Source organism: Bubalus kerabau, chromosome 7, assembly GCF_029407905.1.
Source record: "Bubalus kerabau isolate K-KA32 ecotype Philippines breed swamp buffalo chromosome 7, PCC_UOA_SB_1v2, whole genome shotgun sequence".
Classification (NCBI taxonomy): Eukaryota; Metazoa; Chordata; class Mammalia; order Artiodactyla; family Bovidae; genus Bubalus; species Bubalus kerabau.
Window position 1 is genome coordinate 108,060,238 of NC_073630.1, and position 24,595 is coordinate 108,084,832.

Genomic DNA, 24,595 nt, shown 5'->3' on the forward strand with positions numbered 1-24,595 from the left:
AGCTTCTCTTCTTTTCTCAGTTATTTGTAAGGCCTCCTCAGACAACCATTTTGCCTTTTTGCATTTCTTGTTCTTGGGGATGGTCTTGATCCCTGTCTCCTGTACAATGTCACAAACCTCCGTCCATAGTTCTTCAGGCACTCTGTCTATCAGATCTAATCCCTTGAATCTATTTGTCACTTCCACTGTATGATTGTAAGGGATTTGATTTGCTATACACCATACAGTCAATTTGGAGAAGGCAATGGCAACCCACTCCAGTACTCTTGCCTGGAAAATCCCATGGACGGAGGAGCCTGGTAGGCTGCAGTCCATGGAGTCGCTAAGAGTCGGACATGACTGAGGGTCTTCACTTTCACTTTTTACTTTCATGCATTGGGGAAGGAAATGGCAACCCACTCCAGTGGAGAATCCCAGGGATGGGGGAGCCTCGTGGGCTGCCGTCTATGGGGTCGCATAGAGTCGGACATGACTGAAGCGACTTAGCAGCAGCATACAGTCAATTGGCTTTATTACATCACAAAATAAAAAATTTAGTAAAAAAAAATCAAAAAGTGCATAATCTTATTAATAGGTGTTCAACAGTCATCCATCAGACATTCTTGATTGGTGCTGTTCGGGCTACACTAGTGATGAGAACATGGTTCCAAGCTTGTAGGGGCTGAAACCAAGTGGGAGAAACAGTTGAAGTGAAGACTACAGGGATGGTCATTGTGATAGCGGGGGTCTATATGAGGTACTTTGGTAGCAGAAAGGACAAAGCACGGAACTCCAATGTGCCTCTCTTTGAAGTCATGGTAGTTGTCATGGAGGGGACAATGCTGGAGTCAGTGGGGACACCATGCCCACAATGTTCTAGGGAAACCAACCAGTAAGTGTGGAGGATGGACTGATGGAAAGTCAAAGTCTAACCAGCTAGACCAGGAGGTTGTGCTGGTCACAGCCCTCTTAGTGGTCTGGTCTATTTCCTGTCCTTTTCACAGGGACCGCATTTCTCAGCATCCGTGTCTTCTGGCCTCCAGCTGGTGTTGCCCTATGTTGGAAGACTGGAAGTTGAGGAGGAGCTAGGCGCTTCCTTTGGGCAGCAGCCCTAGCAGGACTGCATCTTCTCCAGGTCATTGTTCCAGTCCCTGCCTCTGTGGTACTGCCTGGCTCCAGCTCTCACGGAGCAGATCCTCTCAGGGTCTAGGCCCATCAAAGGAATCTGGCTCCCAGGCAGGACGGCATCCTCCCTACCCCCTTGCTCCATGTGTCCCTTCAGGGTATGTAGCAGCTGCCCTGTTTATCTCTTTGTTGCCTTGTAAACCCTTGTTTGTTCCTCAGAAGACATACATCAGTGTCACCAATTCCTGGTACTAAGTTCCCTCCGTTTGAAATATTCAGGGTTGTTTCCATATTCTGCCTGCATCCTGACCTATATACAAAGGCTGATGAATTAGTTCAAGTAAGAGATAATGATGGATGGAGGCAGTGAGGGGAACCAGGAAGATTTGACACTCAAGTGGATGTGGGAATAAAGGAGAGGAGAGCTGACAGAGAGTTTCCAAGATGACAGGACCCACCAATTTGCAAACAGAATCATGAGTGCATAAGGGCTTAAATTTATTCACCCGATTCCTAGGGTTGAGCTGACTGTCTATGATTTGTCTTCATATCTCCAATTCCAATCTGAAGTCAAGGAACAGATGGGAAATTTCTACACGCAGCACTAAGGAGAGTTCGTCCTGCAATATGCAATTTTTATTGCTTTTCCAAATAAATAAATAACAGTGTATGTGTATCCTGATGGAGATGAAATCTCTCATATTAAAGAAAGCTTGTTTACTTTTTCAGAAAGAACTCTGGTTTCTGCACCAAAACATTTAGAATTTGTAAATGCCTCTGATGATAGTGGAAAGGAAGCAATCTCAATTACTGTGAGTACTAGAAGTTAATTCTAATGTCTAAGTTAATTCTAGTATCTTCCAAACTGAAATACTGACTTTGATCTTTCCTTTCACATCAGAATCCCATGAAATTAACATTTGTAACTGTCTCCTAACTGGCTGCCTTAACCTAAACTTTTCTTTCAGAATGCCTGCTCTGTGCGGTTGCTCAGAAGACTCCCGTACATTGTTCATCTCCCCATGGCTGACAGAACAAAGTCTGAGCTCTATTCCAGTAGTTGAAATTCCTCAACATAAAACTCTAGCATGGACAGCTTCTCAAAAAATTAAAAATAGAATTACTATGTGATCCAGCAATTCTATTTCTGAGCTTGTGCTTCAAAGAACTGTTTATAGCAGCATTCATTACAATATCCAAAAGGTGGAAGCAAATCAAAATGTCCAGAGACAGATGAATGGGTAAACAAAATGTGGTATATACATACAGTGGAATATTACTCAGCCTTAATAATGAAGGAAATCCTGACACATGCTGTAAATGGATGAACCTTAGACATGATGCTAAGTGAAATAAGCCAGTCACAAGACAAACACTATAGAAGCTCGCTGATATGAGGCGCCTAGAGTCAAGTTTAGACAGAAAGTACAATAGTGGTTGCCGAGGGCTGGAAGGAGAGGGAGTGGGGGAGTCGCTGCTTAATGGGTTTATTCTGAGCTTCAGGTTGGCAAGATGGAAGAATTCTAGGTTGTACAACAGTGTGGATGTACTTAACATTACTGAACTGTACCGTTGAGATGGTTAAGTGCTATGTGTGAAATGAAGTCGCTCCGTCGTGTCCGACTCTTTGGGACCCCACGGACTGTAGCCCACCAGGCTCCTCCATCCACGGGATTTTCCAGGCAAGGATACTGGAGTGGGTAGCCATTTCCATCTCCAGGGGATCTTCCCACCCCAGGGACCAAATCTGGGTTTTGAGCACTGCAGGCGCTCTTTACCATCTGAGCCACCAGTGAAGCATCAAGTGTTATGTGTATTTCACCACAATAAAAAATAAACAACTCTAGCTCAGCCTTCCAGTTTCATCCTGTCTTGTCCACTGCAAGGCTCATCCAGGTGATTCCCACCTAACTTACCTGAGCCTCCTGCTCACATGATCCCACAAAGCCCTGCATCAGTTACGCCCTCCCCAATACCACAGCTCCGATGATCAGGGAACAGTCAGCTCCTCGCAGCAGAGCACATACCCCTCCTAAGCCCCAAAGGGTTGCCTCATCTCACCTGGCGTCCTGTCCCCTGGGTGAGCTCACAGTCACATTAAACCCTGACTTAGGGCTTTTTCTCTCCAAGCACATGGGGCTCTCTGCTGTTTCACTGTAATGTGTGAGCATCTTTGATCTTCCCAACCCTGGGCATGAAGTACTTTGAAGACTGCCATGGCTCTACTCCAATTCTGTTACCCCAGAATGGAGTAATAGATCTGGGACCTTGCAGTGGAATCTGTCAAATGGAGTCTCTCTTTCCAGGTAAGTGAGCTGTGGCTCATTTGGCAAAATGAGGAATCAAGGGCAGGTTATCTGAGCTTCCACTGAATTGTGTCTCTGCTCTCAGAAAGAGCTGTGCCTTCTCTTCAGCTGCAGGGAGGGGGGCTACTTCCCCTTCTCCTGCCTACAGTCCATCTTCCATGCAGCAGCCAGACGACCTGCGAAAGCACCTCTGTTGAAGCCACAGATCAGATCATGTAACTCCTCTGCTGAAAACAGGATGATAGCTTACCCCTCTATCAGGGTAGAAGCCCGAGCTGATGAATCCTGATTCCCCTTGATCTTACCTCCCGCCCTGGTCTCACTTCCACCACTCCCCTCAAAGCTCCAGCCACGTTGCTCTCTCACTGTTCCAGAGACACGCCAAGGACACTCCCATCTCGCCACCTGTACACCAGCAGCTGGAAAGGCTGCCTGCCCCAAGACTGCCACAATCCCACATCTCCCATCTTGCAGCTCATGCTCACATGGCCCAGGATCAGAGAGGTCTTTTTCTGACTGCCCTCTGTACAGCAGCAGCAAGCCAGACCCCTGCTTGTGGTCCACCCTATGTTGCCATCGAATCTGAGAGCACTTAGGTAGCGCTGGAGGTAAAGAACCCACCTGTTGATGCCGGAGACCTAGAGATGCAGGTTCGCTCCCTGGGTCAGGAAGATTCCTTGGAGGAGGGCATGGCAACCCACTTCAGTATTCTTGCCTAGAGAATCCCATGGTCAGAGCAGCCTGGGGGTCTACAGTCCACAGGGTCACATAGAGTCAAACATTACTGAAGTGATTTAGCACACCCACACACCTCATCTCCTGGGGCTTCCCAAGTGGCTCAATGGTAAAGAATTTGCCTGTTGATGCAGGAGATGCAGGAGACATGGGTTCAATCCCTGGATCAGGAAGATCCTCTGAAGGAGGAAATGTCAACCCACTTCAGTAATCTTGCTTGGAAAATTACATGGGTAGCAGAGCCTGGCGGGCTATCGTTCATGGGGTCTCAAAGAGTCAGACACGACTGAGCACGCACACATCTATCATATCCTGACATATTATATACACATCTATTTACTGTCTGCCTCCCTCCACAAGAACATATGCAGTAAGCAGGCAGAAACTTGATCAGCGTTCACTGCTGTAGCCTTAGCCTGACATGATGTAGGTACTAGGTAAGACTCTGTTAAGTCGATGCATGCATGGATGGATGGAAGAAAGGATGGCTGGCTGCATGGATACATGCACGCATGGTTGGATGGATGAATGGAAAAATGAATGAATGAGTACCTGTGAAGGCTGCACAGGTTATCAGTTCCAGCCCAAGGGAGATAATGCAGAGTGGTATGGTGCTGCTGCTAAGTCGCTTCAGTCATGTCCAACTCTGTGAGACCCCATAGACAGCAGCCCACCAGGCTCCCCCGTCCCCGAGATTCACCAGGCAAGAACACTGGAGTGGGTTGCCATTTCCTTCTCCAATGGATGAAAGTGGAAAGTGAAAGTGAAGTCGCTCAGTCGTGTCCGACTCTTAGCGACGCCATGGACTGCAGCCCACCAGGCTCCTCCGTCCATAGGATTTTCCAGGCAAGAGTACTGGAGTGGGTTGCCATTGCTTTCTCCCGAGTGGCATGGTAGGTATTACCAATCTGTTGGTATGGAAATAGCTACACCATCCTCCTCTCTTCTTCCTTTATTTCAATCCTCATCTGATTTAAAGTAATTATTTCAACAATCCCTGTGGCAACTGTCACAAGACAAAGCCTGTATTTAATAACCTTACTCAAGGTCCTGTACAAGAAGACCTGAAGTCAGTCAACCCCTTTCACGTGCCAAATCCTCCTCCTGGAAAAATGTTCTCTGCCATCTGTGCCTGTTAAAATGCTATTCAGACTTCAAAGTACAGCTGCTCCAGAAGCCCAGGCAAGATATATAGTGTATGTGATCTCTTACTTCTTGGAATTATCAGGGTATTTTATCTCTACTTACCCCTTCTTATGATTCATATCCTTTCTAGCCCTATATTTTCTTCACTTGCTAAAAGTGGGGGAGGCTACACTGAATCATAATAAGATATATATATATAGAGAGAGACATATATATTATAATAAGATATATATCTGTAGCAGTTGTATATGTATGGTTATCTAGAGCACCAAATATGGTATTTAACAGCTATTTTGTGGATTGCTTTTTTAAAAATTGGAGTCTAGCTGCTTTACAATGTTCTGTTAGTTTCTGCTGTACAGCAAAGTGAATCAGCTCTATGTACACATACATCCTCACTTTTCTGGATTTCCTTCCCATTTAGGTCACCACAGAGCAGTGAGCGAGTTCCCCATGCTATGCAGTGGGCTCTCGTTAGTTACCTGTTTTATACATATCCCAATCCATCCCATCCCCTCTTGCTATCCATACATTCATTCTCTGTGTCTGTGTCTCTATTTCTGCTTTGCAAATAAGTTCATCTATACCGTTTTTCTAGATTCCCCATATATGTGGTTGCTATTATTATTAACAACCAACGTGCTTCTCCCACAAGGACTGAGGCTTCTTGAGGGTAGTTTTGTTGTCATAATGCATCTGCCCTTAATGCCCAAGCTCTGACACTTTCCCATCATTGCTTACTGAATGACTGCAGGAATGAATGAAGGATTCTACTTGAGAGAGGGATGCAGGGCCTCAGGGAACAGCATGGGAATAAGGCTTCAGCAGCCTTCGTGTTCTCACGACGTGGTGCCATTTCCAAAAATGCTGACCCGGTTTTCTGACGCTGCGTTCATCGTCTTACTTTTGAACATCTTCTGTAAAACAGCCTCTAATTTATTGGATTCTTTCAGAGATTTGTTTTCTGCCTTCAAATTCTGCTCCCAGATTTCATTCCAGTTTCTTCGACGTTACGTTGAGACCCAGGTCCTTATTTCTAAAATTTATTATCTAACATAAATGCTCTCCACCCAATTGCAGGAGCAATTTATACCCCGGAGATGGAACAATCCCTTTAAGGAATAATTGGATTCTCTTGTATCTCACTTTTTTATCATCACAAAGCCATAAATTCTCAAAATGCTGGCCTATAATAGAAGGGAAACCAAGCTTTGTGCTTAGAAATAACAAAGTTACTCCTGAAATTGAATTGGAATTTCCATCCTAAATGACACTTCTGAATGCCTTCAATTTCTTTTCCCAACTGAAAATTTCTTTCTCATTGCACTGATGCTGGGCCCAGAGGGTAGTGAAGAAGGATTGCTGAAGTGTTTGTTCTTTAATCTGATGAAAACTGGTAGTTTATTTTTGGCACAGTGTTGCCTGAGGGGGGTGGGGAAGATATTTAAGATACAAAATTAGGTCATTTCAGTTTTATCCTGTGTTTATTAATTACTATTACTCTACTATGAATCTCGCCAAAGGCTTAGTATGTGTGAAGCAGGCATTATGCTATGAGCATTTATGGATCATTTCATCCGATTCTCACATTAGCCCATTTTAAAGATGACAAGACTGAGGAATGATGAGATGAACTGTTCTGAGCTCTCACATTGTTAGGATTCCAATCCAGGCAGTCCAATCTCAAGGTCATACATGATAGACAGACTGTAAGTCTCAATGTAAAGTGCCAAAATTTAGGATGATATTAAGGTGATTTCAACAGCTCTGAATTTTTATCAATGTATTTGCTTTTCTAACATACTCACCTCCCTTACACCAACCCAACAGTGCAGTTTTCAACAAGGATTTAGAAAAAAATGTATAAGGGAAATATAAGACAATTTAATCATTAACAAAATATACTAATTTCTATAGCAAAACTACTAAACTGTGTATCTGAAGATACATATGCTTATTGATGGATCCATAAATAGAGCATTGCTATTTAAAAAAATAAAAGTTTACAAAAAAACAAAGCTCACATTTGATAAACACCTTCCCTTTAGAGAGAAATCTATGCTTTGATTTTCTTCATTAAAAGGATAACATTCAAGAAAATTTCAAAATAGGAAAAAGAAGAAAAAGAAAATCTCCCTTGAGCCCCAGTGCCCTGGAAAATTGTTTGTTTAATAAGCAGACATTTCTTTACATAGTCATGCAATTTTATAAGCTATAATTTTCTTCCAAAATCATAAAAATAGCTTTTTAATACCACAGGATTTCTACAGTAAGCACTATATATATAAGCATATCGTAGTCTCAGGTCTCTTAAAAGTAGGCACACACTTTACTAAGCTGATTTCTTTCCTTTAGGTTATTTCAAAATAATTGGTTATTGTAGCAACACCATAATAAATATCCTAGGGCTTAGAACCTTTTATGCAGGTCAGACTGGAGCCCTACGACATATTCCAAGAAATGAAATCAGTGGGTCAAAATGTATGAATATTTTAAAAGTACTTGATTCTTATTGCCAAATATCTTTTCAAAAGGGTTTTAACAATTTCTACCGCCATCAGCAAACAGATATTCAGACTGCCCAGAGACCATGTTTCTAGAATGCTTCATCTCAGGAAACACCCCTGTCTCCCCTACAAGTAAAATCCAACCCAGATACCATCATCTCCCTGCAGCCTGAATGACCCTTGAAGCCAAATTAAATCCTGGGTCCTCTGTGTGCTGTGGCATTCTGAACAAGCTCTGAGCAAGCACCTCCCACCTCAGCTGAGAGGGTCAATGCATGTCCGTCTCCCTAGGCCACCTGGGAGCCCAGTGGCAGGCACACAGTAGGTACTCAATGCGTAATTAAGAAGATTTGAAGGTTTTAAGAAAAAGACCACATATTTATGTATCAGGATGTCTGTTGTGCTGTCTGGCACACAGTACGTGCCAATTGAACACTTACTAAATGAATGAATGTGATCCTGAGATTAAGTTTACTTCAAAGCCTGTCAAAGCAGAAAAGCTACTACCTGGGAAATCTGTTTCAATTCCCTAGGCCTCAGTCATTCATTTAAGGCATAAACATTTTTTACCTTTTTTAAAAAAATTCTTTTCCATTATGGTTTATCACAGGATATTGAATGTAGTTCCCTGTGCTATATAGCAGGCCCTTGTTGTTTCTCCATTCTATGTGTAATAATTTGCATCTGCTAATCCTAAACTCCCAGTCCAACTTTCCTCCACCCCCACCTCCTCCTTGGCAACCACAAGATTTATTCTCTATGCTTCTGAGTCTGTTTCTGTTTTGTAGATAAGTTCATTTGTGTCATATTTTAGATTCGACATATAAGTGACATCATATGATATTTGTATTTCTTTGTCTGGCTTACTTTACTAAGTATGATAATCACTAGGTTCATCCATGTCGCTGCAAATGGCATTACTTCATTCTTTTTTATGGCTGAGTAATATTCCACTATATATATATATATATATATATATATATATATATATGTATATATATATATACATACACATACACAAACCACAGCTTCTTTATCCATTAATCTGTTGATGGATGTTTAGGCTGTTGGCATGTCTTGGCTACTGTAAAAAGTGCTGCTGAGCCATAAACATTTATTAAACACCTACTATGTGCCAGAACCTAAAATCAGGAACCAGGACATAGGTAATTCTGAAAGCACCTTTTGGAAGAATATACAGTTTTGGGGGGGTCTCCAGTACACAATAGCAAGTGTAGGGAAGTCCTCCTCGAAGTATGAAGAGGATGCCCAAAGGAGGAACCACCTGTCTCTCCTTGGACCATTTAGGAGTCTTTACATAGGAGTGGCTTGGAGCTGGAAGGTGACAGTGTAAGCTACACTGGGTCCTCCAAAAATATGTCTAAGTTCTAACCCCCTCTGTCTGTGAATGTGACCTTATTTACAAGTAGGTTCTTTGGAGAGGTAATGAAATTAAATATCTTGAGATGAGCTCATCCTGGGTTTGAGGTGGTCCTATGACTGGTGTCCTTATAAGGGAAAGGAGTGGGGGATTTGAGGCGTGGAGATGAAGGGACCACAAGTTCACATGAAGGTGAAGGCGGAGGCTGGAGTGATGTTGCTGCAGGCCAAGGTACACCAGGAGCCATCAGAAGGCACTGCCAGGAGACGAGGAAGGAGCCTCCCCTAGAGCCTTCAGAGAAAAAGAACCCCAGCCCTGCTGACAGCTTGGATTTCTGGCCTCCAGACCCAGGAGAGAATAAGTTTCTGTTGCTTTAAGCCACCAAGTTTGTGGTACTTTGTTGCAGCAGCCACAGGAAACTAATGAGATGATGCAGAAGATGCCAAATGCTTTATATCCCTCTTTTCCTCACTTCTGCAAAGACTGCTGTTCTGAGAGGTTGGATTCCAGGCAATGGACTGGGCCACTGTGTGCTGAAAGGTGAGTGCAGAGGTAGGCTCACTTCTTCCTGCTTCTCCCTTCCTGCAGTCAGAAATAAAGTCATGCAGCCCACCTCTTCCTTAACTAACCCTCTTTCCTGATCTGCTTCCTCTCATACCACAGACCCGTCCAGGGATGTGTCTGGCTGGGCCCAGCCAGGCTCTAAGTCTGCTCAGCACCTCCTGCAGGTTTGACTGTCCCTATTGCCCACTTCTCTCTGTGGCATCCTCCTGGGCACAAGGAGTGAGATGCAGCCCCCTGGCCTCTGGTTTGAAGGTGCTGAGTCCTCAGTAGCTCACTGGGATGATGCTCCATGGCATCTGGCTCTGTTCCTAGAAATGCCTTTTTTGAGGTTTGGGGTCCAAGCCCAGCTATCAGTAAAGCGGTGCTTGAGTTTTCCAGAGGGTTGTGTTCCTTGGGAAAGTCATGTATTTGCACAGCTTAATTTAGTTTGGAGCAGGATTTGGGGTGATATCCCCTAAAGCAGTAATTCTCAACCAGGGGTGACATTGCCCTCCAAGGCACATTCAACTGTATCTGGGGACATTCTTGATTGTCACACTTGGCAGGGAAGGAGAGGAAGGGCTTTAAGCACCTAGAAAGCAGAGACCACAAATGCAGCTAAAAGTCCTTCAGTGCACAGGACAGCCCCCACGAGAAAGAATTATCTGGACCAAAATACCAACACTGTCAAGACTGAGAAAGCCTGCTCTATAGCCTTCAGAATTCCACCACGAATCCTAATGTGCTTAGTCACTCGGTCGTGTCTGACTCTTTGTGACCCCATGGACTGCAGCCTGCCAGGCTCCTCTGTCCATGGGGATTCTCCAGGCAAGAATACTGGAGTGGGTTGCCATGGCCTCCTCCAGCAGATCTTCCCAAACCAGGGATTGAACCCAGGGATCGAATCTCCTGCATTGCAGGTGGATTCTTTACCACCTGAGCCACCAGAGAATCCTAACAGTTGGGACTAATTTAACCAGGCCGACTGGGTAAGTAAAAGCAGTTTAAAACACCATGCAAAGGAAGAACAGAAGTGGAAGACAACAGGAACTCTGGAAAAAAGTAAGGAGTCTGGAACAAGTGAATTTAAAAAGTCTGTGGGTGGAACCAAAGGAAGAGGATGCAAGAGATGAGGCTGGAGGATGGGCTAGAGTAAGGCTCTCAAATATCACCATCATCATCATCACCATCAGCTTCATCTTCTTCATCACCATCACCATCATCATCACCATCATCAGTAACTTTTGTCACAGAAGCTCATGTTTATTGAACACTTACTGGGGACTAAGTTTAAACGTGCAACACATTATTTTAGTTTATTCTTTCAACATCCAAGTGTAGTTGGGTATTAGTTTAAGCTTATGACAAATGACCACATACTTAGTGGTTTAAAACAACGAAATTTGTTCTCTTACAGTCTAGAGGTCAGAGGTCCAATGGAAAGTCAAGGTTCTGGCAGGGTTTGCATTCCTTCTGGAGGTTCTTGGGGGAGAATCTGTTTCCTTCCTTTTCCCAGCTTCTAGAAGCCACCTGCCTTTCCTGGCTCATGGCCCTTTCCTCCATCATCAAGGCCAGAAAAGCCTTGGGTGAAGGCTGAGGGCTCACATTGCATCCCTTTGACCTATTCTTGTTCCTCTTCTTCTACTTCTAAAGAGCCTTGTGATTCCATCGCGCCACCTGGAAAATCCAGGACAATCTCCCCATCTCAAGGGCTGCAGATGAGCAACCCCTTGGCCGGGAATATAACATATTCACAGAGCTCAGTAATTAGGATATGACCATCTTGTGGCAGGGGCAGTTTTTGGTCCACCGTCATTTTTCCTACAGGTAATAAACCAGAGCTTCAGATCAGTTAGATGCTGTGCCTGAGCTCACAAACTCCCAATGCAGGGGGTGCAGGTTCAATCCCTGGTCAGGGAACTAAGATCCCACCTGCTGCATGATGCAGCCAGGAAAAAAAAAAAAAAAAAGTCCAAAAGGGAGCTGCTGCTGCTGCTGCTGCTAAGTCACTTCAGTCGTGTCCAACTCTGTGCGACCCCATAGACGGCAGCCCACCAGGCTTCCCCGTCCCTGGGATTCTCCAGGCAAGAACACTGGAGTGGGTTGCCATTTCCTTCTCCAATGCATGAAAGTGAAAAAATAAGGTGAAGTCACTCAGTTGTGTCTGACTCCTAGTGACTCCATGGACTGCAGCCCACCAGGCCCCTCCGTCCATGGGATTTTCCAGGCAAGAGTACTGGAGTGGGTTGCCATTGCCTTCTCCGCCAAAAGGGAGCAGATATATTTATATGTATGACCGATTCAATTCGTTGCTCAGTAGTTATGGGAAAAGTCAATTCATTGGAAAAGACCCTGATATTGAGAAATATTGAAGGCAAAAGGAGAAGAGAGTGGCAGAGGATGAGATGGTTAGATAGCATCACCATCTCAGTGGACATGAATTTGAGCAAACTCTGGGAGATAGTGAAGGACAGGGAAGTCCTGTGGGGTTGCAAAGAGTTGGATACAACTTAACGACTGAACAACAACAACAACATAAACTAAAACAACATTGTAAACCAACTGTGCTCCAATAAATGTTAATTTCAAACAACAACAAAATACACATAGGCAACTATACCAAATTATCAATAGTTAAGACAGTTTCTCTTTCCAGAATTCAGGAGGCACAAGCCTAAGGGAGTGACTCTATTTACCAAAAAGAAAATTAAATCATAAACACACGAGCATTCCAAAGTGAGAACACAGATGCGAGCCCCATCAGTTCAGACAACCCAAGCTGAAAACTAGTGCTGTGCCCACAAGATAATGAGCAACTAATCTGGAAACGCCAAGGGCTTCAGGGACAGAAGAGGTGAATATTGCTGCAGAAAATAGAGTTCTATTTGCATGTACATGTGAAAGCATAAGGTGTCACTTTTTGGTGATAGTCACATGTTTTTTTTTTCCTTCATAAAAGCCTGGATAGTAGATATTATGTGTAAATATGATAGAGAAACTGACTGCCACTTACTATCAGTATAGAGACAGTAAGAGCTTGGTGACTTGAGATGTCCACTTACTGTTTGCTCTCAGGCAAGTTATTTCCTCCCTATGAGACTCTGGTCTCACCTTACAGGTCTCACCCTGATCAGGTCTGGCCTGATAATGGGCCCCATCTCTGAGGCCTGGTGTTGGGATTAGGTGAGGTCATACCTGTAAAGTACTTAAAGTAGAGCTTGGCACATGCAACATGCTCAGCAAATTTTTATCTACATCATGGGTATAGTATCTTACAAAGTGATTCCTATTTTGTTACCTTCCAATCACAAGTTCCAAATATGCTGAGAATGCACTGCATTTACATTCTTATGTGGCTCCTGCGATGCAGGAGACCTAGGTTTGATCCCTGGGTCAGAAAGATCCTCTGGAGGAGGAAATAACAACTCAATTCAGTATTCTTGCCTGGAGAATCGCATGGATAGAGGAGCCTGGTGGGCTACAGCCCCTGTTGCAAAGAGCCAAACACAATTGAGTGACTAACACTTTCACTTTCAGTTCCAAGCCCTGCCCTAGTGAGTAATCTCCTTCTTAAACTATTCCCACTCAAATACACAAAATGACAAAAATCTCCTGTGTGTGTGTGTACCTGCACATGCTTCATTTACTTTTTATATGTTAATACATAAGAATTAAATTGTCCATAGAGAACATGAATGATTACTTCAAAAAGAAAGCCTGAAGAGCGTATACTTTAAATAAATGAAAATCTTCAAGATAATCAGAAAATTATTTTTCAATTACATATTTTTGAATCGTTTGAACTTTGCAACATGAACACATATTATCTGTTACAAATAAAATCTTGACTTAATCCTATTCTCCATAGCAAAAAAAACAAAATTTATTCCTTTCTTTTCTCAGTGTATTCAATACAGTAACAAAAAATTGTAAAAAGGAAGAACCTTTGTATTCTATTACAAGTTATTCACTAAAGGGATAGTTCCTATAAACTTAAAGTATAAATAATGGCCCATCTCTGAGAACCTTGTCTCCCAGGTAATGGGCATCAAGCTAAAATATCTTTGTGTAGCTCACAGGAAATAGCCTGACCAGGGATGCCTGTGAATAACTGCAGGAAGGAAGAAATTAACTCACTCTCTCTGGAGGCTTCAGAGACTACGCCAAAGCGTTTGACTGTGTGCATCACAACAAACTGGAGAATTCTTCAAGAGACGGAAATACCAGACCACCTGACCTGCCTCCTGAGAAATCTTGTATGCAGGTCAAGAAGCCACAGTTAGAGCCAGACATGGAACAACAGACTGGTTCCAAACTGGGAAAGGAGTACCTCAAGGCTGTATATTATCACCCTGCTTATTTAACTTATATACAGAGTACATCATGAGAAACGCTGGGCTGGATGAAGCACAAGCTGGAATCAAGATTGCCAGGAGAAATATCAATAACCTCAGATATGCAGATGACACCACCCTAATGGCAGAAAGCGAAGAAGAACTAAAGATCCTCTTAATGAAAGTGAAAGAGGAGAGTGAAAAATTTGGCTTAAAACTCAATATTCAAAAAACGAAGATCAAGGCATCTGGTCCATCACTTCATGGCAAATACATGGGGAAACAATGGAAACAGTGACAAACTATATTTTTGGGCTCCATAATGACTGCAGATGGTGACTGTGGCCATGAAATTAAAAAATGCTTGCTTCTTGGAAGAAAAGCTATGATCAACCTAAATAGCATATTAAAAAGCAGAGACATTACTTGCCTACAAAGGTCCATCTAGTCAAAGCTATGGGTTTTCCAGTAGTCATGTATGGATGTGAGAGTTGGACTATAAAGAAAGCTGAGTGCTGAAGAATTGATGCTTTTGAACTGTGGTGTTGGAGAAGACTCTTGAGAGTCCCTTGGACTGCAAGGAGATTCAACCAGTCCATCCTAAAGGGAATCAGTCCTAAATATTCATTGGAAGGACTGATGCTGAAGCTGAAACTCCAAATCTCTGGCCACCTGCTGAGGAGAACTGACTCATTGGAAAAGACCCTGATGCTGGGAATGATTGGAGGCAGGAAGAGAAGGGGACGACAGGGGATGAGATGGTTGGATGGCATCACCTACTCGATGGACATGAGTTTGAGTAAGCTCCAGGAGTTGGTGATGGACAGGGAATCCTGGTGTGCTGCAGTCCATGGGGTTGCAAAGAGTCGACTGAGCAACTGAACTGGACTGAACTCTGGAGGCTGACTGGAATCAGAAATGTTTAACTTTATTCCCTCCTCGTTTAGTACGAAAGAAGCCTGAATTTTAACTCAGACAAGATAGTTCTTTGGGACAGGAGTCTTCCATCTTCTTGTGTGTGTCTTCCATCTTTATTTGCTCGCTTTCCAAATAAAGTCACTATTTCTTGCCCCAACAACTTGTGTTTTGATTAAAAGACCTGTCATGCAGTGAGTAGTTGGGAGTCGGAAATGGGAACCCACTCTAGTATTCTTGCTAGAAAATCTTATGGACAGAGGGGCCTGGCAGGCTACAGTCCATGGGATCACAGAGAGTCAGACATGACTGAGCGATTGAGCACGCACGCTTGCATGTGGTGAGCAGTATGAGCTTCGACTTGATAACAAAATGATAAGCTATAAAACAGCACTGTATCCTTATCTTTTAGACAATTTGTAGAAATGAGAAATAACTTTTTAAAATTTGCTCTTCTCAAAAATAATGCTAGTTTAAAGAAAATTGCTTGCTGGTGTTTCAGGATTAAACTATTATCCTTCCTAAAGGTAAAAACAGAGAAAAAAAGATTTCTGACAAAGATCATAAAAAAACCCTCAAATAAAATTTATAATTAGCTTTAATGATAGAAAGGGCTTCACAAATATTTGACGCATTAAGCAGATATTTTCTCAAGGCTGAGTACTTTCAATCAACAACTCCAAGGCAAAGATGTAGATACTTTTCATACATCTATAAGATTCCTGTCTTGGAAAGGAAGCTTGTGAATTTGATGATGTGAAGGATCACTGAGATTACAAACCTTTGAGACTGTGAGTTCATCTGAATGTGATGCAGATTCGGGGCTGGAAGCAAAATAAAATGCACTATATAAATAATCAGACTTCATTGAAAGATTTTTCCCAAGGGAGTGAAAGATATGGCCCTAAGGCTTTCGGGCATTTTCAGACCACAATTTGATAGAAGTAACCTCACTGGTGAAAATTTTTCTCAAAAAGAAGCTTGAAAATATTTCCCTAAAGCCACTTCAATTAGCATTTAGGTCTCTGCTCTGTTCTAAAGAGTGAACAAGCTTGCTGTTTACCAGCTCATATTTGGATTGGATTGGATCTAAAATTACAAGATAGAGGAAAGAATTACGGGTGTCCTGAACCTCACCTGAGCCATGAGCTCTCTTCAGATCAGTTCATTTTTCCAAAATTGATAGATGTAATACAACAGCACCTGCCATTCATCAAGGAGATTCTGAAAAGCCTTTATTGTTCATATCCTTTATTTTTGTGATGAAAGGTAGTTATGTATCAAAAGAATTATGACTATATTTTGCAGTGAAACTTCGTGAAATTTTTAACATCAAACATGAGATTTCAAAGGAATTTCATGTTTGTGGCAAGCTACTTTGGGGAATTTTTGAGAGTCTGACTCTTCAGATATCAAGAGATATTTGGGCAGAAAAATTATAGGAAGCTGTGCAAGATATAGGTAGTGACCCACTGCATTTGAACTTGTGTTTTCAAGTAATTTCAAGTAAGGCGTGTCTTTCCTCTCTTGAGTATTTCTTCATTGATTCAATATATAGTTATGGAGTACCTACCCTGTGCCAGACAGCAAGTCAGGTGTGATTTACAGGCTGGGGGCATCACCACTAGAAGCCTTCCTTGCTTCATGGCCACTGCTAGAATACAGCCTTCCTTGCGGGGGTTGATGAGATCCATCTGTGCATATTGTTATTTTCAGATGTGGAAGCACCCTCCCTCATTTAAGTGCTCTATCAACCGTTCAATGCATTTTGAAAGATAAGAAAGTCAGGACAGAGCATGCTTATCAGTGTGAGGTCCAGGGTAGAACTGAGATCAGAGAGTCTTGGTTTGAAACCTGGCTTATGACCTTCCAGCTGTGTGTCAGGGTGCAAATTGTCCAATCACCATGACAAATGAGGATAATCATAGCATCTGCCCATTGGACTGACATGAGAATTAAATGAGGTGATATTTATATGTATATTAACATACCCACATGCACATATCTGCACATGCTACGTTGCTTCAGTAGTATGTGACTCTTTGTGACCCCATGGACTATAACCCGCAAGGCTCCCCTGTCCATGGGATTCTCCAGACAAGAATACTAGAGTGGGTTGCCATGCCCTCCTCCAGGGGTTCTTCCCGACCCAGGGACCAAACCCACGTCTCTTACATCTCCTGAATTGGCAGGAGGGTTCTTTACCACTAATGCCACCTGGGAAGCCCATATATATGCACACACATATGTGAACACACATATACACATGTTTGTATGTAAGCATATATTCCTATGTCTAGTTTAAAGTAGTGTTGACACATAAGAGTTTAATAAGCTTGATTCACTGGCACTGTTTTTGCTCATCTGATTTTCTATGAGCTGGCCCTTCTGGGTACCTAGTGACCAGCTCTGGCTGAAGAGCCCTCCGGGGAGGGGCCTTCAGTGAAGGTTATTCTCAATTATCAGTTGAATTAGGTCATTCCCAAACTTCAACCCATCAATGATTAACATCAGTGGAGGTCTCAGGACGTGCCCCCTACTGAGCTGAACAGTGTAGGCTTTACCCACCCAAATTCTCTCTAGGAGCCCATCTGCCCAGTGTCTCCTGCATTCCTCTTCTCCAAGCTAATGGTTATTTGTCCTACAAATCACAGATGCACGTCCCAGAGGAAGACTTGCCAGCCTCCTCTGTGCTCCCCGCCCTGCCCCCCACCTCAGTCTGGGCTGGGTGCCCTCTTCAGAGCTCCCTTCTGCCCCAGGACATGTGATGTCCTGTCCTGGGTGCTCCCCCTGGACTGCAGTAATCTGGCCCCTAGGGGGGTTGCCTCCTCCATCTGGGGAGTGCCCCATGGTGCAGACAAAGGGCCCCACCAGTCATTTTCCTCCCAGGGCTGGCACGCTTCTTGGCCCAAAGTGTTTTGGAAGATTGAAGGGCCAACTCAAGTGCTCTAAAAAGTAGATCTTCTAATTGTTTTAAAACAATGATTTATTTTGAACCCACAGAGGTTATTTCCCTGCTTCAGTGCTTTCAAACTCACTGGGTTATACTCTGAAATACCTTTTTTAAAAATTTTATTTATTTTTTATTGACAGATAATTGCTTTACAGAATTTTGCTGCTTTCTGTCAAACCTCAACATGAATCAGCCATTGGTATTCATATATCCCTTTTATATTCTATAAATCCTCAACATCAGCCTCAAAGGATGAAGGTTTGTCACCACTGAGAACAAATGAATACCTGGCTTCAAAGTCAACTCCTCAGATGAAAGGAAGAGGAATGAGGCATGTAAGGCCCCACCCCAACCCCTCCCAGTTCAGTTCAGTTCAGTCGTTCAGTCGTGTCCCACTCTTTGCGACTCCATGAATCGCAGCACACCAGGCCTGCCTGTCCATCACCAACTCCCAGAGTTCACTCAGACTCACGTCCATTGAGTCAGTGATGCCATCCAGCCATCTCATCCTCTGTCGTCCCCTTCTTCTCCTGCCCCCAATCCCTCCCAGTATCAGAGTCTTTTCCAATGAGTCAACTCTTCGCATGAGGTGGCCAAAGTACTGGAGGTTCAGCTTTAGCATCATTCCTTCCAAAGAAATCCCAGGGCTGATCTCCTTCAGAATGGACTGGTTGGATCTCCTTGCAGTCCAAGGGACTCTCGAGAGTCTTCTCCAACACCATACTTCAAAAGCATCAATTCTTCGGTGCTCAGCCTTCTTCACAGTCCAACTCTCACATCCATACATGAGCACTGGAAAAACCATAGCCTTGACTAGACGAACCTTTGTTGGTAAAGTAATGTCTCTGCTTTTGAATATGCTATCTAGGTTGGTCATAACTTTCCTTCCAAGGAGTAAGCGTCTTTTAATTTCATGGCTGCAGTCACCATCTGCAGTGATTTTGAAGCCCAAGAAAATAAAGCCTGACACTGTTTCCACTGTTTCCCCATCTATTTGCCATGAAGTGATGGGACCAGATGCCATGATCTTCGTTTTCTGAATGTTGAGCTTTAAGCCAACTTTTTCACTCTCCACTTTCACTTTCATCAAGAGGTTTTTTAGTTCCTCTTTACTTTCTGCCATAAGGGTGGTGTCATCTGCATATCTGAGGCTATTGATATTTCTCCTGGCAATCTTGATTCCAGTTTGTGTTTCTTCCAGTCCAGGGTTTCTCATGATGTACTCTGCATATAAGTTAAATAAGCAGGGTGACAATATACAGCCTTGACGTACTCCTTTTCCTATTTGGAACCAGTCTGTTGTTCCATGTCCAGTTCTAACTGTTGCTTCCTGACCTGCATACAAATTTCTCAAGAGGCAGATCAGGTGGTCTGGTATTCCCATGTCTTTCAGAATTTTCCACAGTTTATTGTGATCCACAACAGTCAAAGGCTTTGGCATAGTCAATAAAGCAGAAATAGTTTTTCTTACAGAATTCACATCAGAGCCCAGCAAAGCAGATGTCATCAGGCCCATGTTGCAGATTAGGAAAAGGAGGTCCGAAAAGCTAAGTCTGAGTTCACCAAGATAGAAGATTAGAAATTACTGGCAATTCAACTCAGGCTTGCATTTGTCAAAGGATTCTACCACTTGCAAGTGTGGCTACTTGGGAAGAAGCAACACTCATCAGTCTGTATAAAATGTGGCACTGAAAATGTCTTGTACATACGCAGTGGGGGACTTATAAGATCGGCTGTTGAATGAATGAGAAACATCGCCCAACACTGTCCTATATCCCTATGCATGGTGAATACAGACACACATCATTTCAAGTCTGTACACACGTATACAGTGAAAAAGAGATTTATTGAGCCATATGGGAGAGGGAGAAAACCGGACTCAAAACTCTGCCAAGTCTGTAAGTTTACAAATGGTAAGGTAATTCCATTCACTTAGAGGATTTTTTAAAAACAATTTCCCTATCCTGTTGGACAGCTCGTTTTCTCCATGGTAGATTTAGAATCTGAGGACAGATGAGCCCAAAGAGAGTAACTTTAAAATATTTATTGAAATATAATGAAATGGTTCCAACAACCATGCTCTTTTTAAAAAAATTTTGTGTGTGTGTGTGATGTAGACCATTTTTAAGGTCTTTATTGAATTTGTCACAATATTGCTTTTGCTTTATGTTTTTTGGCTTCGAGGCATGTGGACTCTTAGCTCCCTAACCAGGGATAGAACCTGCACCTCTTGCGTTGAAAGGTGAAGTCTTAACCAGTGGAGTGCCATGGAAGTCCCCCAACCACCATGCTCTTAACTGACAGTTTCATTTTCGCCTGGTCTGTCTGCCCTGGGATGCTGGCCTCTGTCTCACCCAGGTCCACAAAGGCTCAGTCTGGGGGGTTGTAGGCCAACAGATCATCTATTGCTATTCTATTGCACATCTGCTGCACCCTAGCAGAGCAATGACTGTGAAAATTGGTGAATGACACTGGTACAAGAGATTGGAAAAGAGCTCACTCCTTTCCGTGCCTTCAAAGCAGCCCAGCCAGCCCACAGAGTCTTCTCTGGTACTGAATGACCTTCCTTAACAAATATAGCACAGGGCTTACAAGCAGAGACTCTGGAGCCAGAATTCCTGCGGGCAAAAGCTAGTCTTTGACCGTGTGAATGAACAATGCGCCTCAGTAAACAGGCCGCATTTCATTGAACATTCCCTTTACTCCTACATGGCTAAGGCTGCTGGGGCTATTACTACTTCTGCTGTTACCATGGCGACCACTACAGCCTCGCCTCTTCCCCCTTCCTCTTTCTAAATACTTCGTCTCTTCCTCTTTCTTCTTCATTTGCATTGGGTCATGTTTGCTACTATTTGTGTTAAAATTATACATGTGAACAATTCCAAGAATCAAACTGCACTGAAAGTTTTGTTACAATTTTTAGCAACAATTCATATCTTTCTCTCCCTCTTTTCCCTCTCCATCCCTTTCATCTGTCTCAGGCTACAATTTTGGTATTTAGCTCCTTATCTTGAAATCTTTAGGACTCATTGACTTTTCAGTTTCCAGCTCTACCTACTGTCTTCCCACTATGGATGAAAGAGTGTGTAGCAGTCTTTTTCTTTTATGTGTCCCCAAGAGACACACTCATCTCCCCACTCCCTCACTTCCCCAAATGGGGTATTAATATATTTTTCTGGTTAGGTCAACTTTCAGGGTTTAGGGGATTATGACTAAGCATGCTACACAGAGATGTTTCATGTAGTAAATTGTATGATATCCAATGTCCTAGCTAACACTTTGATTCCTTGGAGTTAAAAATTACCTTTTTTTTATTGTTGAGGTTTTTTTCTCCCGACCTCATTTATTCAAATTCAGATTCTTAACCAACTAAATAAATCTCTCAAGGCAGCCAGATATCTTAGCCATTTTTATCAGCTCACTCTTCCTGAAGAAGACTCTCCGAGGGTCTTTTGGTCTGACTCCAATCAGAACTAGTCATGGTCTACACATTAGGCACAGCTGACATTGATGACACGCCCATCATCGTGAAGCTTTTGCCTCTTTCTCTCCTTTGCTGAAGCTCCGGCTTTCCATATTCCATGTCTTCCTCCTGATTTAGCCCTTCATTTTAGTACAGTCCATGTCATTTTCTAACTACTTGAGACAAGATATATGAGAGATATATTTTTTGAGACCTTGACCTTGTAAAAACGTACATCTCAGATTTGATTGATTAGCACGTTTCCTCCGCCTTCTAGTGATAGATAATCCCAAAGGATCCTGATTCCTCAGCCTTTATACCCTGTTCTTCTGTGCAGACTTATTGGCTTTGAAGTTTGTTTTGATTTATGTCTGTTTCTAGTCATTACCCTGTAGCCTTGGTGGACCCTTCAATCTGGAAACTCATATATTTCAGGTCTTTATTTCATTGATGATTTTTTCCCCCTGTGAAGTGAAGTGAAAGTCGCTCAGTGGTGTCTGATTCTTTGTGACCCCATGGACTATATGCCCATGGAATTCTCCAGGCCAGAATACTGGAGTGGGTAGCCTTTCCCTTCTCCAAGAGATCTTCCCAACCCAGGAATCGAACCCAGGTCTCCCGCATTGCAGGTGGATTCTTTACCAGCTGAGCCACCAGGGAATGTTTTCCCACTTTTCTTCACCCCCTCCATCCCTCCCTATTTTCTTTCTTTCTGTCTCTCTCTCTCTCCCTTTCTTCTTTCTCTGTCTGATATTGAACTTCCTGTTCTGGCCCTCTAATTCTCTTATATTTTCTTTTTCCTTCTTATTCTACTGTTTAAGGAATATCCTTAACTTTGCCTTCCAACACATCTTTTGAATATTTCATTTCTACTTTCATGTTTTTAATTTATGAGAACTCTCATCTGAAGTTTGTTCTTTGAATGTTAAGTAAACATAGCATTTATTTTACAATTGCAAAAATCTGTTCATTCCTCTGAAAATACCGAGCATGATTCTTTTGATAGTTCTTTCTCCTGGCAGAGTTTCTGTTTATTCCAAGCTTTTTTTTCTTTTTCCCATTTTATTGCATGGCTCTCACTATTCATGTTAGAAGATTTCTCTGGATGTCTGATAATCTTTAGTAGTCACTAACCTAGTTGGGAGCTTACAGCAAAGAAGCAGGTCTCGCTGACTGTGAACTACACTCCAAGGGAACTGGGGAACTTCTGATGTCTCAATCTCTCTCCTCTTGGCTCAGCCACATCTCCCTTGAAATCATTCCAGTGTCCAGCCTGGAAGCTGAAGTCTTGATCCCAGCTGGAAGTAGGGTGGGTGTGTTATTTCAGTATCTGGTATGGATGCGTCTAGTTAGTTGTGCTATCTTCAGTACTGCATCCCAATTCAAGAGGCTTAATGTACTTCAGTTCAGACACTCTCTGTTTTACTCTCTTTAGTGAATAAGCCTTCAGTCTTCTGCTTGGAAGAGGAAGGGACAGACATCCAGTTATTCAGGATGGGCAAGCAGATTGGTGCTTTTTAAAATGTCTTAAAAGGCTTTCAAACCCTGCACCCCATTTTAGCCTCTCTTTTATCCCTTCTTCCTCCTTCCATCATTGTTGATGACTATTCATTTCTGAGCGTTTGAAGAGATTCTTTAACATCTATCAATTCATGGTTATTTCCAGACACAACTCAAAATTCAGCTTCTGGTGTAAGTCGTCAGCCACTTACCATGAAACACTTTCTTTCCAATTTCCCCTGTGTTTTGCGATAGTCTCCTCTTTAATTTTCTCCATCTTTGTGAATTTACCATTTTTCAAACATACTTCATTTCCATTTTATGGAGATTTTAGAAGCGAGAAAATGTAAGTGTGTGTGTGCTTAATCTACCATCTTTATGCTGAAATTCAAGTCCTTCTCTTTCCCAAGTCTTCCCAAATTGTACAAGTTAGAAGAAGACCCTCTGGGCACAGTGCAAGACCATGGGTGCACAGATCTGCAGCCACTCATGTCCCCTCCTCTGTGGTCAGAAAGAAGATTTCATTAAGGATCCCACTGCTGGACTTCCCTGGTGGCTCAATGGTAAAAATCCACCTGCCAACACAGGAGATGCAGGAGAGGCAGGTTTGATCCCTGGATTGAGAAGATCCCCTGGAGAAGGAGATCTTCCACCACGACCAGTGTTCTCGCCTGGTAAATCCCATGGACAGAACAGCCTGGTGAGCTACAGTCCGCAGGATCACAAAAGACTCAGACACGACTTAGCGAGTAAACAACAAGGATCCCATTGCTATCTGAAGGCTCTTGCTAGCCTCCTGCCTCTGCAGTCAAACTCACCTTACTCATCTGTGCTGTGCACAGGCAGGGAAAAGTCAAGGTCCTGAGGAAGCAGAAGAAACTCAGGGCTTATATCCAGAGCCCAAAGCCAGCACCAAAGCTTTGCAAGAGGAAGAAGTCCTCCACGATGCACAGCATTGATTTCAAGGTATGGAAAGTAAGAGAGTAGAATCCGTCATGTTCCCAACTCATGCCACTCCTTCTAACCTGAGTCTGAACACTCCAGGCTCCCAAAGACATACCAGAATGGAAAAGCAAAGGGCAGCCACGTCTCTAAGCAGTGGGTATCAAGAGAGGAGGGCACATGGGCAGTGGCGGTGTTTCACCTCAATGCAGGTGATGATGGAGTAGGCTGTCTGCAGAGAAGGTATGAGCAATAATAATGTTGCTCTGCTTTTTATGATCTCCATGTACTGCCACATCTAAAGAATGTCAGTGAGAAAATATTCTCCACGGCTGCAGACTGCTCCCATCACACCCTACCCACTGGCATCTCTCTGGGGATGATGTTACCTGTGGATGATGTGGTACCGCTGCAGATACTCCAGGGCCAGGGCCAGCTCACAGATGTAGAGCTTCACGTCCCCTTCTGTGAAATGTACATTCTGCTGCAGGTGATAACGCAGATCCCCTCCAAGCAGCAGGTCCACCACCATGAACATGTCCTCCTCATCCTGGAAGGAGTACCTAGGAGCACCGAGGAGCAGAGAAAGTTAGGGATGGAGATGTCTCCCATGCCCTCAAGGCCAATGGCCCCATTTTCCAGAAGCGCAAGCTGAGGCTCAGAGAGAGGCACTGATGCTAAGTCACAGTGCCCTGTGGTGAAGTACCAGTCCTCTGGGTCTGAGCTGACAAATGGCACCTGAACCAATGCTGGTCTCCAATACATT

At 43.2% G+C, this 24,595-nt stretch overlaps 1 protein-coding gene across 2 annotated transcripts in view; it reads right to left on the reverse strand.

The window, feature by feature from the left end:
• Nucleotides 1–24,595, reverse strand: part of STK32B (serine/threonine kinase 32B) — a 399,639-nt gene that overhangs the window by 125,766 nt on the left and 249,278 nt on the right. For both annotated transcript variants that reach the window (XM_055589085.1, XM_055589084.1), the window contains exon 4: nt 24,219–24,392. In XM_055589085.1, coding sequence (XP_055445060.1) covers nt 24,219–24,392 — 174 coding nt within the window. The remainder of the gene's footprint in view (nt 1–24,218; nt 24,393–24,595) is intronic.